The 14,612-nt window shown below is 38.4% G+C and overlaps 1 protein-coding gene across 1 annotated transcript in view; it reads left to right on the forward strand.

The window, feature by feature from the left end:
* crim1 (cysteine rich transmembrane BMP regulator 1 (chordin-like)) overlaps positions 1–14,108 on the forward strand; it is a 103,187-nt gene extending 89,079 nt beyond the window's left edge. The window contains exons 12-15 of the mRNA XM_062042015.1: positions 1,524–1,745; positions 2,379–2,501; positions 7,017–7,195; positions 9,455–14,108. Of these exons, the coding sequence (XP_061897999.1) occupies positions 1,524–1,745; positions 2,379–2,501; positions 7,017–7,195; positions 9,455–9,637 (707 nt within the window). The 3' untranslated portion in view covers positions 9,638–14,108. The remainder of the gene's footprint in view (positions 1–1,523; positions 1,746–2,378; positions 2,502–7,016; positions 7,196–9,454) is intronic.
* The last annotated feature ends 504 nt before the right edge of the window (positions 14,109–14,612 follow it).

Raw genomic sequence — 14,612 nt, forward strand, 5'->3', positions numbered from 1 at the left:
AGACTGGTTGGGTTTACTGAACAATTCCTCAGGCTCGCAGCAGCCCTTATTTCACCCTAGACTTATCTTGCTGCATCTCTACCATTCCTGTATGTGTCTCACATCTAAACTGACACCAAGATCTTTCTTTATAGCTCAAGTCTCATTCACGTTGGGACAATATAAGGCAATAACTCCCAAACACCAAGCCCACAAATCAGCAACGCATGACTGTGTCTGTGAGCTGCTCCTTGAGAATGCCGCTCGTGTCTTATCGCTGCATCTGCCGCCACAAAAGCAGATTGTCAGAGGCCTGCCTTTGATATATGTATGGGTCTGGTCACGAGGAATGTGGGAATAATACACATCCACTGACTGATGGCCACTGTGATGGATGTGTACAGTAGCCAAGACTTGGCTCATGGATAAGGCATGCCTGGAAATAACATCTGCCTGGTGGAAGTCTGTTTTGGAAGCATCTTTGTCGGTGTCTCTTGTCTTCCCATTTTGTGGAAAGCGTTTGAAAAGACCCTTATTAGGAATAGTTGCATGTTATTGTTGTGAAAGCACTTAAGAGCCCTGCTTTTTGAACACCTTTGTGGAAACCTAGAAGGGGACCCCCAACATAAACACTCCAAAATCTTGTTAATACGAAATATTGAGCAATAGAGCTGTTTTATAACATGAATTCCTTAAATATCATACCAAATTCAAACACATAAATCTTATCCATTTTCTCGTAATACCTCAACTTTCAGGCCTAATTGATTCTGTGACTGAGCTCTCAACTCAAAACAATTGAATCTTAAATCAACGTCTCCCATTGAAATCAATTTAATTGGTCCCTGAACCGCCTTTCCAAAACAGCACAATTTTAACAAGAAACATGCCTTTAAAAAAAGAAAAGCAAGCTTTTAGATAAATATTGGATAAAAACAATATCGTAGAATATACTACAAACGAAAGTAGTTTTTTAAAGTAATGGAATTTACCTTGGAGAGTGGACTTCCAGTTGTTTCTTCGTCAAACACACCTTTTTCTATATCTTAATAAATAAATGTCCACCGTTTAGATATTATTTTACAATCCTTGAATCTTTTGAATACCATGCCACAAGCTTGGCACACCTGTCTTTGGGCAGTTTCACCCATTCCTCTTTGCAGCACCTCTCAAGCTGCATCAGATTAGATTGGAAGCGTTGGTTTCTGTGTACATTGCTGCATTCATCTTAGTCTAGTCAGGGAGGTGAACAAGAACCCGATGGTTACTCTGTCAGAGCATTCCTCTGTGGAGAGAGGAGAACCTTCCAGAAGGACAACTATCTCTGCAACAATCCACCAATTAAACCTCTTTGATAGATTGGCCATTGTAACAAGGTTGCCTCTCCAAAATCTTCCCAAAGCAGCAGAGTTTGTTATAGCTGCAACAACACCATACTTTTTAAAATGTTCACTTCCTTTTGTCATAATCGCCAAAGTTTTTGGTTAGAATTAGTAGCACGAGGACCTTATTTTTATATTACCCGTGTTTCTATGCGCCCACAGATGAGACGCAGAGTCCGCTGCTGCCAGTGAACACCAGCCAACAGGAGTACTGCATCACCAGCGATGGAGACGTGCTGCTGGCGGGAGACTCCTGGAAGACCAACGCTTGCACCAGCTGCACCTGCAACAACGGCACTATTCAGTGTTTCTCCCAGCGTTGCCCGCCTGCCAACTGCAGGGTGCCCGTCTTACGCAAGGGCCAGTGTTGCCCGCACTGTCTCGGTGAGTGTTGCTTCACATCTCCGAAAAGACAACTTTTAATTGTTTCTTTTGGAGCCTGGGTGTTTTTGTTGCATTAAAATCAGAGTTAAGATATACTAAAATGTAGTTTATACAAGACTTCCACACATAATAAGGAGCTACTACTGGAACAGGGCATGGATTGTTGAGTATATGGTACCTGCCAAAAAGAGGGAGTTGTTTCAAAGTGTGTCAGTTGGTTTAAGCCAGCCGTTCTGGCGCTGCATAGGCAAACACGATGATTGGCGGCAACATTCCATGTGACACACACACACACACACACAGTCCACAAAAACATTCCTTGAGCATCCGCACATTCACACGTGTTTCCTGTCCCCATCTGAATCGGACCGCAACGTTCGCTCTGTGGCGGCACAGGAAGCTCCACATCAGCTTTTCCTACAGAGGAAAACCTCAGCATAGGATCCCATTGTTTGCTGTGATATGCAGCCGATTGAGCTTTGTTTTTATTATTTGGCTTCCACACAAGGCCTCTAAAACACACACACAATGAGAACAGTTATTCACTGAAACACCGGATAGTTTTTAAACATCTTGTACTGGAAGTCTGCATAAGGTAGGTTAAAAATAAAGTTGTATTTTCTGTCTGGGCAGAAATGACGACATCTGCGGCAGTCTTGCTGTCGACCGTCACCCCTAAAGCGACGGTTACGACAAGCGTGCAGCGAGCTGATAGAAACGACGCCGTCACAGAACCGACTGTTGTTGCTGACACAGGTAATCAACACCCAGCTATCCCACTTTACTCTTAAAACACACCACTTACCCTGAACTAAATATCTTCGCCAGAAGTTTCTTATACTGTCGCAGGTATCGTATCATGGTCAAACATCACGAGCAATAAAGTAGTCTATGTGCTCAGGTATCATTCTGCAGAATTGAGTCTTCAACTTTCCAGTTTTTGCCAGGAAATCACGTTTTCTGTTCTTTTTTCCCGTATTTTGCTCTTCATTGAATATCATCCACTTTTCTTAGCACTGTCCACCATACTCACTTTCTTCCTTCCTTCTAATAGTTCATCCAACATCTCTGGCTATAAGCTAATGCTAGCGAGTGAGACCAGATGTTTTGGGTGGATCTTACAGGGTTCACTGTGACATTTGCTACGCCAACTACAGCGGGGAGGCTTGTAACTCAAATTGTGGCCTGCAATTTAAAGCATAACAATTAGCCGAGACAGCTTGTATCTCTAAACACTCTGAAAGGGGTCATTATGATTTTTTTTCCACATTCAAAAACACTTCCCTGTGTTGTACAAACAGGGATGTGAGCACCCTTTGAGAGAAACAGAGGAACATTGAGAAAAAAGGAAACTTTATATCAAACCCTGAAAGACATTTTTGAAAATCAAGACTACATTTCCTGCATTTCTACACTTAATTTTACCTTTAGATTTATTCTCATCTACCAACCTTTTGGCTGTTTTTTTGACACATCCCATGTAATGCACCACGGAATTTTTTTATTTTTTTTATAGATAATTTACTAACATTATCATTGAAAATGTAATGTAAAATTACTTTTTTAAACATTTGTTTATTGAATTTTTGACCTATACAATTAAACACGTCAAATGTTATTTTTCACCCAAACAAGTAACCCACAAACATTATATATAATATTTAAAAAAAAATAAAAAAAACATGCATAAAATATCAAATATGTACCGGCAAATATTGACATGAAGCCAGACATCTGCACTCCTGAATGTCCCCAACACAATGCAGCAAGACACAAAAGCAGACAAAAGGCTAATCAATTATCTACCTTTCAATCAGGGTCAAATTTGAGCTCAGTTTCTTTTAAATATTTTAGGAAACCACCCCATGCTTCCCAAAACTTCACAAAAGAACTGTTCAATGTCAGCCTAATTTTCTCCAATTCAAGGTAATAAAGAATACCTTTATATAGGGTGTGGCAAGGAGGCGTTGTTGCCTTCCAATTTAACACAATGAGTCTTCTCGGAGGTTTCAGTTCAATTCTTTCGCCAATGACCACAGACAAAGTGTTAAAAGAAATTGTCCAATAACTGCACAGCCAAAACATTATATTAAAAGAAAAATTGGGTCACAAATGTGTAAGTGATCCTTTTAAAGTTGGAAGCGATGTCAGAAACACACCTTAAACTGTGTTAGTCTGTAAGTTTGGAAACCTGGGAAAATATTACGAACAAAACTGCGGATCAGTATATGTCTAAAATAGTGTTGATTAGGGAGTTAAAATTGATCACAAAGTTGCTGGAAAGAGGCAAAAGTCTTAACATATACATCTTTAATGTTGTTGATCCCCAGACTTGACCATCTTAAAAAGGCGCTATTGACAGTGACAGAAGGAAAGCATGATTAGCAGTGATGGGTGCAAGACTAGAAATAGTCCGTAAACCAAAATAGCGCCTAAACTGAACCCAAATTCTGAATGAAGTTTTTACGATTGGATTTTTCGTACAAGTAGAAGAGGGGATGGAAGAGTGAAACAGAGCCCAAATATATTGTGAGATTTGATAACATGCATGCAAAGAAAGAAGTCAGAAAAAAATTTGTATTTGGCAACTCTATCCTGTAACCGCGCCCCCTCAGGTAATTTACTTCTGTTGTTGTGCCCTTTGTTAACAATACATCACATCAAAAAAATATACCGTATTTTTCGGACAATAAGTCGCAGTTTTTTTCATAGTTTAGCCGGGGGTGCGACTTATGTGTGAAATTATTAACACATTACCGTAAAATATCAAATAATATTATTTAGCTCATTCACGTAAGAGACTAGACGTATAAGATTTCATCGGATTTAGCGATTAGGAGTGACAGATTGTTTGGTAAACGTATAGCATGTTCTATATGTTATAGTTATTTGAATGACTCTTACCATAATATGTTTTGTTAACATACCAGGCACGTTCTCAGTTGGTTATTTATGCGTCATATAAAGTACACTTATTCAGCCTGTTGTTCACTATTCTTTATTTATTTTAAATTGCCTTTCAAATGTCTATTCTTGGTGTTGGGTTTTATCAAATAAATTTCCCCAAAAAATGCGACCAATACTCCAGTGCGACTTATGTTTTTTCTTTTTCTTTTTTAGTATGCATTTTCGGCCGGTGCGACTTATACTCCGGAGCGACTTATACTCCGAAAAATACGGTACCTTCTCCCTGGCTACTAATAAATACTCTAGAACTACAACTGGTTTGGAGCTAACAGTGTTCAGATTGGTATAATCCAAATATGATTAGCAGCAAAATAGAAAGCTGTCAACGTTTTGGCTCGGAGAATGAACCCATGCGACAAGTAAGCTAGCTAGCTGGTTAGATAACTAGCGAGCTTGTTTTGGTGCTTCTGATCGTCTCCCCCATCCTGCAACTCAGGGCCAGCGAGTACTTGCGACTGAGGCGAGCGTTCAACAAATTATGCATAAATTGTATTTTTATTGATATTTCATTGAAAAAATACGCAAGTGATATTTTGACAAGAAAATTGTTTAACATGATGGTCCTTTGGTCACAGACCGTTTTCAAGCTCCTTTCTGACTGTCTCTTCAGGATGCACTGTTGTGGGGGATCTTATTTACGTGATATAAGTTAGAATTAGGATTGTCCTGATACCAATAATTTGGTACCGGTACCAAAATGTATATAGATACTTTTCCAAATAAGGGGAACTACAAATGGCTTTAACAGAAAATCTTACAATACAATAAACATATGTTTCCAATTGCACTCAAATAGCAATTTTACAAGGTTAAAATATAAATTAAAGGGCATTAAACACATTAGGCTTTTCTTGTTTCACTCAAAGAACAATGTACAATTTGCGATATTACTTATAGTCTGCCATAATCAAGGATTAGATTAGAATAGAATAAAAAGCTTTGACATTATATTAAATTATTCATGATTTATGGTTGCCATTCCTGGTCTGTGCTTTAAGAAAAATAAAATTATTAGTAAGTATTAAAAACACTACTATGGATAAATGTACACAGGTAAGCCATGTAGCAGGTAAAACACACATTGTTAAAAATAAAACACAGTGTTGGAATTTGTTTCAAAATTCAGTAATTTCCCTTGCATTAGTTGATGTTAGATGGGCAGTTTTGACTCTGCTAATATTTGGCATCAATCCAAGCAGCTGTGTGCGCGTCTATGTATCTACATGTGCAAAGCAGGGGAGTTAGTTTAATTTTAAGAGTAGCATGTGTGTTTGCGAGAATAGCAATGTGTTGGGTTAGTGACGTCAGTGAGTGGGCGAGTAAAGAGAGAGAGGTAGCGCGTGCACTGCGCAGTAGAAGGAAGAACGGGTCCGGTTGTGTCCTGCAAAACAAATAATGAAGCAACCAGATTTTCACGAATCGGCGGCCTCGTCATTCTGACCTGAAAGCGTAGCTTAGCAGACCCATTGGCGTGTAAAGTGAAGGTTGTTAACTCGACGAAAACATTGTCCCTTGAGGGAACGTCTGCCCTGTGCTCCTCTAATACGGTCTGCACCGGAGCAGAACAGCAGGACAGGTGTAACAACATTATTACCTGTCACTTTTTATAACTCATTGGGCAGAATATTCATAATATTAATATTCATAATACATTAATAAATATTAATTATTTAAATGTTACCTAAGTTTTAAGCAACGGTGGTTTTAGGAACTATTTACCCTCTTTTAAGTGTTGACTAAAAAAGGGTAAATACTTCCTAAAACTAGGGACATTTCTACAAAATAAATGTAAAATCTTGGCAAGTGGCAAATCATTTGCACTGTACAACTACCAAGTAAGCCACCATGGGGCCAAAGCTGTCATGATCTATTCGGGCTAGGCCCCCACTTTGCAGAGATAAAAGGAATGTGCAGGAAAAAGTGGCTTAAATCATACTCTGAGATCGAATCCGCAGGCAAATCATAAAGTACAAAAACAAAGACGAGGATGGGGAAAAAAGACCCAAGGAGATGAAACTAACGTACTGTGCAGGTTACACTAGTATGTGGAAATAATGAACCCTCTGATTGGTGATTACAAACAGCTGCACACCACAGCTTCTTCCTCAGACAGGAGTAAACAGGAAACGGATGAGATGTAACAAAATAAGAGCACATAAAAGGAAAAGTAGTTTTAAAAAAGGGATTTGTCACAGGAACCTTCTTAATAGCCAATACAAGATCAATTCTTTCCTTGATGGTAATATGAGCCTACACAACTGTTCCATGTTGTAATTAGATTTTTCATACTGTATGTTTCCACAGATGAGACGATGTTGGGTGACAGTTACCCTAACCAATCAGAGATGGCTCTCATCTACCAATCAGCTGCATGGATCCTGGCAGGTCTCCTCTTGGCCATCATCGTCTTCCTCATTGTGGCTTTGCTCATCAACAAGAAAAAGAAGTGGGTGCAGATGTCCTGCTACAGTGCACCAAAGAAGGTGGGGATAGCACACAATACTGTATCTTTTGAAAAAGTTACACCGTTTAATATCTAAAAATGTCTGTTTTTCAGACACAGTCGAAAATAAACTTCATAAAAGGTGCATAGACTCACTGGTCACAACGTTAGGTACACCTTGTGTCATTGCATGTCGCATACCAGTGTTCTTATGCTCATGCCACAATTAGATGAAAATACTCAAATCTGCTTCCGCGTCTGTCCCTGACACTCGTGTTTTGGACAGGCTGCTTTGGAAACAAATCTGCTGTGACGTAGTCCCTTTGATTACTGTAATAACTTGTATATCACTCAAAAGCATAGACTTCTACCATTGGAATATTTTCTATAATTCAAGGCGTACGCTAATTTGAAAATGTCACTTCACATTAATAGTTTCGATATTAAATGTTTAAAAAATAAATTATTGTGGAAACGTTTGTGGGCTGGATTGAAAAGCTTAGCGGGACGTATTTTGCTCAGGTCTGGTTTAGACAAGTTTTTCCTTGTGCGATTTTAAAAAATAAATTAAAAAAATAATAATTTAAAAAAATAAAAGTTCTCATCGATAACAGTACTTTTATGTTGTGACCATTTCAAGTAGGGCTGGGCGATATGGCCTTTTATTAATATCTCGATATTGTTAGGCCATGTCACGATACACGATATATATCTTGATATTTTGCCTTAGCCTTGAATGAACACTTGATGCATATAATCACAGCAGTATGATGATTCTTTGTGTCTACATTAAAACATTCTTGTTCATACTGCATTAATACATTCTTATTTTAAACTTTCATGCAGAGAGGGAAATCACAACTAAGTCAATTTACCAAAACTGTATTTATTAAACAGTTATTAAGCAGTGGCACAAACATTCATGTCATTTCAAAACAGAAAGTGCAAGATTGTCAGAGACATTTTAAAACAAGCTATTGGTGCACTTTTGTACATGATGTCACTAAGATGACATATCAAAACAACAATAAATTAAAGTGCACTTTTTGTACAGAACGCCACTACAATAGTTTAAAACAAATAAAGTGCACTTTTGTGCATGATATCACACAAGATATTTCAATAAGTGTCAAATAAAAATGAGCTGCATAATAGGAAATCAAATAAAGTATGTCCTTCACTATGTGGTAGGTTACTGCGGACGTTATCTCCTTCTGTTGACTATTTTTTCATACGGTGTTGATCTGGAAATAGTTGCTTCGGCGTTTTGTTGGTGTGGCACCGAACGGAGCTGTTGACATGCGGAGTTTCAAGCACTCCTTATTTTCTAGCGGGTGACTATTAAATGATGCTACATTAGCAGTAAAGCTACTTTTAGTGCTGTTTTTCTTGGGAATTAATTCCTCCTTCATTTGTTACCAGAGTCGCACCTTCTCTCTCTCGTATTCCCACTCGCACCGCACCGTTAGCATCACAGCTAACGTTACCATGTCGCTACCTGTCTGTTCCGCGGGAGCGTATGACGTTGCTCACGTGACGTATGTAAGAAGGTGCGCTTGTTTTAAGTCTCTGTGAGAAGGAGAGACAACAAAGAGTGGGAAGTGCATGCAGCGTAATGCCCGCAGCTAAAAGCAACTGTGTGAGAACGTATACTAGAATATCACTATATAGTCATTTTCTATATCGCACAGAGACAAACCCGCGATATATCGCCCAGCCCTAATTTCAAGTTCAACCCTATGAGCAGTTGATATTTTTGGAATGTTCAATGGCAGTCTTTTGCCATTTGAGAATAACATCACCTTAGATTCCTCTACATTTAGCACTCGTCTAAGCTGAGTCAGCTGGGACTGAACAACATCAAAAGCAGACTGCACAAGCCCAAGAAATAAATATTTAAAAAATTGTAAATGTTTAACAATAATAGAAAATTTATTTGCTGAAAACTTGGTAATAGTTTTATCTAAATTGTTATCTGGGTTTATTAAATTTGCCAGTGAGCACATAAGTCAGTCTCCTCACTCATCTTTGCATGTATGCATTGACCTGATCACTGACTCTACAACAACCTGCTCCGCATTTCAGGTAACCATCCATGTTTAAGGTAAAGGAGCATGTGTGGTCAAAATAATTTGTGTGATTAATGTGATCATGTTTGGGATAACCACATGAGTTAACTCATTCTTTTTGACATCCGTAGATTTGAGTATGCAACATTACAACAAGTCATCAAAGGGCTTCTTTAAACAATGCTAGTGAGTGTGTGTAACTCATTTTCACATTTCCTTTTACCTTTCAGACCGTTATTCTCAAGCACGTCAACAAGAACTCGGTGGTCTACATGGAGCCCTCCAAGGAGAACAAGTTTCAGAACGTGAAGAACGACTGCGGGATCCATTTCTCCCCTGAGATGAGTTCTCCCTGCACAGACAAGATGATCATCCCCAGAGCCAAGCTGGCCAACAACTGGACAGCGCGCTAACACCCGCCGTCAGCACCATCTCCCGCTGTATCCATGGTGATTTGTGCATGGACGCACACACTCCACGGAAGCAGCTCCCGACCTGCGCTTCTCTCTGTGACTGGAAGAAGCAGAGTAAAGCCACACTTTAAGTGTTTGGACCATAGCCAGCATGGACAATGAGATGCTGTGGACATCTTGTCTCTCTGCTTTGCCCTGATCACTCAGTCAGACTTCAAACTTTGTGACCTTATCGCTTGTTTTTGCCTCCTTTTGGACAAGAAAGGGAGAGGAAAAGCTTTAGGATGGGGGGGCTCCATCTTAAAGAAGTTTACAGGATGCTGCCCCTTCGCTTCATGGATGTTGTCTGAATCTCTCACAGGTCGGCCAAAGGAACTGAATCCTCCAAACTGGGACGATCCATCCGGCTTGACACACCCTATGTTAGTACTTTGTGTATATTGCAGCAGTATTTGTATCCATGATCTTCTAGGTCAACTCTGTATTTCTTGGATGTATCTTCTTGGGGGCCAAATCTTTGCTTGGTTGAAACATTCCCACCTTCACACACACACAAACCTCACAAGAATCTACAGGAATTCCCACTGGGGTCTTCGGTCATGCACAAATTAGGGGTTGTAAATAATGACACAAAATGGTGTTCATTCAGGAAGAATGTAAAAGACATCATTGAAATGTTTAAGGAAATTCAGAGCTCCACATAATCCATAAAGGGTTAATCGAGGTAAATGAACTCTGGTCTGTTGTAGACGTTTCACCTTTTTATCCTTTGGATGTAAAATTTTAGTTGTGGAGTTTCCCTATTTAAGTCCGGAGTGTGTGTTTCATAGTTTGTTGTCGTGGCTGCTAACAGTTTGCCTGTCTGATGGCAGAACTCTTTCTGTGGAACGAGACAATCATTAGGGGAGAGATGCCAGGACATTTTTGTAAACGATAGGTGATGACATGAGCCTCGTCCAGTTAAACAATAAACATTTTGTCATAATAAAAATATTGATCTAATCACTGTATTATCGACCTTTTACTGATACGATATATAATTACTGTTGATTTTGAACCGATCTTCCCACCTTTTGTTTACATTCACAAGCTCTAGCATAGCAGTTAGCATGGCCTTTTAAAACTTTTTTTTTAGCACAAACTTTTCTATAAATAAACTTGCCTCATATCCTCTTACGGTGTGTAGTGTAGCACGTTTAGCTATTTAACATCCTCCAGTGGCAACTTTAGTTTATTTGCTGCCATGGAGGTGAGGATTAGTTGGCAGCTAGCGAGGACGCTACGATGCGCTGAGGACACCTTTGTTCACTTGTCGCTGTCAAATATGCAGAATACAGCTGAAATGTCATCAAAATGCATAACGATATTACAATCCCTATTGTCGACCAAATGTATTTCATTTCTATTGTCAATAGTGCGTAACCCTAACCTACAGCATGTTAAAGCAGAAAGGCTCTCGAAACAGAAGGTTTGTGCCTCAACAATGTCCTGACATCCCTCCCCCAAAGATGATCTCATACCACTGGAAAAGTCCCCCCTAAATAGGCTCTTACAGTCTATTGTTATACAGGGCGGTCATTCAGTAACAACCCTCTTGTGACCCGTAACTACCATTTGCGTAAAGAATCATATGTCCAATTACTGAATAACAAGGCGCTTCAAATGTTACCCCTGCTGGCCACATGATCATCTGTCACTGATGAGAAAGAATATGGAAACAGATTGTACTTCTGCTTGCTCTCGTGGTGTGCATCATTAGTACTTGTGTTGCAAATCTGAAGGTCTTGGGTTCAAATCCCTGTCGTAGTGAAACTAACGTAGTAAGGTTTTTTAAACTGATGTTTTAATGTTAAAATTCTTTAATACGCTAAACTTCAGCATATGAATAAAAAAGTGGATGTTAGATAATATAACAGCTACCTAGTTCTACCTTGTGTTGCTCAAGGTAATATTATTTATATGTTGTGATACACATGATTTCAGCCTCTCAAGGCTCCTCCTGGTCTGGACCACCAATTTTACACCTCGGTTTTTGTCAAATCCTAGTTACAACAATTGGAACTGAAGCACCTTTTAGGATAAATGGTGAAACATTTTCCACTAGGGCTGCAACTAACAATTTGATAATCGATTAATCTGTCGATTATTACTTCGATTAATAATCGGATAAAAGAGACAAACTACATTTCTATCCTATCCAGTATTTTATTGAAAAAAAACAGCATACTGGCACCATACTTATTTTGATTATTGTTTCTCAGCTGTTTGTAAATGTTTCAGTTTATAAATAAAGGTTTATTTAAAAATTTTTTATTTTTTTTTTCATTAAAAAAAACAAAAAAACTGCGCATGCGCATAGCATAGATCCAACGAATCGATGACTAAATTAATCGGCAACTATTTTAATAATCTATTTTAATCGATTAGTTGTTGCAGCCCTATATTCCACAAACAAAAATAATCCAGTTGCTTTAAGTTAAATGTTGCAGCTTTAAAGCCTGTTACTGCTCTACTACTCCATTAGGAAATGACAAAAGCAGTCTTATATTTACTATTTTTCTGTCACTTACCGTTCTCTTTTTTTAGCTGTCAGTCACAGGAAATCACAAACTGAAGTTCGTTAAAGCAACAAATTGTCAAAAATACAACAAAAACAGCTTAGGTGGTGCTGGTGAATAATATTAACAATAAAAGACTAGAATTTCTTGTGATGGTAGTTCTGGAGTCCGTATCCCAGGAGTGTATTTTTTCCAGCCAGAGATGCATGTAGAAGTATTGAAGGATGTGGGCTGCCACTTATTGATATTCTTCACTGAGCTAAAACCAATCCAATGTATGCTAAGCTATTTGAAGTAGCATTGTAGTATAGTTACTAATGTAATATAATATTGACATGTTATTAGATGTTTACAATGTGCCAATAAAAAAAAGCTGGGGGCTGAAAAAAAAATGGCCCTCGGGTCTCACTTTGGATACCCAGGCCTAGCTGCAAGTATTGGTGGACCAGCCTGGACAGCTCAAATGTCAAAGGTCAACACATACAGTATGTGTTAACGCAGTGGCACAAAAATAACTTTGACAGTGTCACTTGTTCATTGCCGCTAATTGGTTCCGGACATGTCCGCAATAAATTAATTCCTGCAAAGTAGGAATCATTAATTATAAGCAGAATATTTTCATACAACATAAAACATGTTACGACCTTCTAAATACGTTTTTCAACATTATGAGAGCCCTCTAAACAAAAAGTAACACTCTTTAGTCACCTTTACACATTTTTAATCCAATTTACTAACGCTGCCTGAGTTTGAGCCAATCAGTGGCAACGATATTGAACGATTTGGTTTGGTCTCCTCTAGTGGCAAATATTACTGAAGTATTGATATTCCTATGCTTAAAAATGTTCAATTCAGGACCACAAAAATGTAGAATAAGCTTAAATAATCCCCCCCAAAATATTTAAAAAAAAATATTGATGTGGTGAAGCCTCAATATTCAAGTGCAATGTGGCGTGTATTTAAAAAGTGTTTGGGGAGCAGAATAAAAATAAATGATTTACTACTTCCTTAAACAGTACAAATAATATTAGAATCCCACTGAAGAGAACATTTGAATACAATACTTTGATGTATTCAATATTATGAAGAAAATAACTATTACGAACAAATAAAGCAAAAAAAAAACTTTTTACTAGACAAAACTTGACTTTGTTAAAACGTAAAAAAAAAAAAAGTTCATACAATTACAACTTAATTCCGACTTATTTTTGTTAGTAATATTCAGGTGTTACTAATCAAATGACGAACTCATACTCATTATTATTGGAGTAGTTTTCATTGTGGCCGAAACCTAATGCAGAGCACATTACGACATCGGAGCTTGTTACATGTAGCACTTTCCGGCTTAGTTGTTTTTTCTGTTCCTAATGCCACTGCAGGATTCTTGGAGGGATTAACATGATAATCAGATATTTGCACACAGTAACCACATACTGGACTGTCAAAGCTGGAGGCCTCGCACCAATCTGATTAAAGTAGAATTTCATTTGTCAAACAATTCAGTGTTGATAAAGGGGATTGTCATGCCAAATTTAGTAGGAAATATATATTGACTTTTTACTTAGTGACTGAGTAGGTTTGTTTGACCATGATGATTATTATGTGCTTTAAAATGAAGAGTGTGAAAGATTCCCAGTTTTGTTTTTTTTTATGTAAAAAAAATAGTTTAAATTAGAGCAGAAGAGTACCCTATTTATTTTTTCACATAGCTTTATTTATTAATACTGTAGTTTGCCTTGTTTTTTTCTTGGAGTTGTGACCTTTGGTAGCCAAAGCGGCTGTACATTTTAGACCATTTACATCCATTTGCTATACCATTACCGCCTTATTTATTTTGCTGTTTCAAACCCTGTAAATAAGTGAAACTGTAACATTTACCTATTTTGAAAAATAAATGTGTAAAACAACATGCAGACATCCAGTATCTTTTGGTTTTTGACACTATCTCACAAAAGAGTTTCGGTGAGTATTATCACATTCTCAATGGACAACGCTGTTGAATTAAAACTTGGATATACACTTTATTGTCAAAAGTATTTGGCCACCTGCCTTGACTCACATATGAACTTGAAGTGCCATCCCATTCCTAACCCATAGGGTTCAATATGATGTCGGTCCACCTTTTGCAGCTATTACAGCTTCAACTCTTCTGGGAAGGCTGTCCACAAGGTTGCGGAGTGTGTGTCTAGGAATTTTCCACCATTCTTCCAAAAGCGCATTGGTGAGGTCACACACTGATGTTGGCGGAGAAGGCCTGGCTTTCAGTCTCTGTTCTAATTCATCCCAAAGGTGTTCTATCGGGTTTAGGTCAGGACTCTGTGCAGGCCAGTCAAGTTCATCCACACCAGAGTCTGTCATCCATGTCTTTATGGACCTTGCTGTGTGCACTGGTGCACAGTCATGTTGGAAGAGGAAGA

Source organism: Entelurus aequoreus, linkage group LG03, assembly GCF_033978785.1.
Source record: "Entelurus aequoreus isolate RoL-2023_Sb linkage group LG03, RoL_Eaeq_v1.1, whole genome shotgun sequence".
Lineage (NCBI taxonomy): Eukaryota > Metazoa > Chordata > Actinopteri > Syngnathiformes > Syngnathidae > Entelurus > Entelurus aequoreus.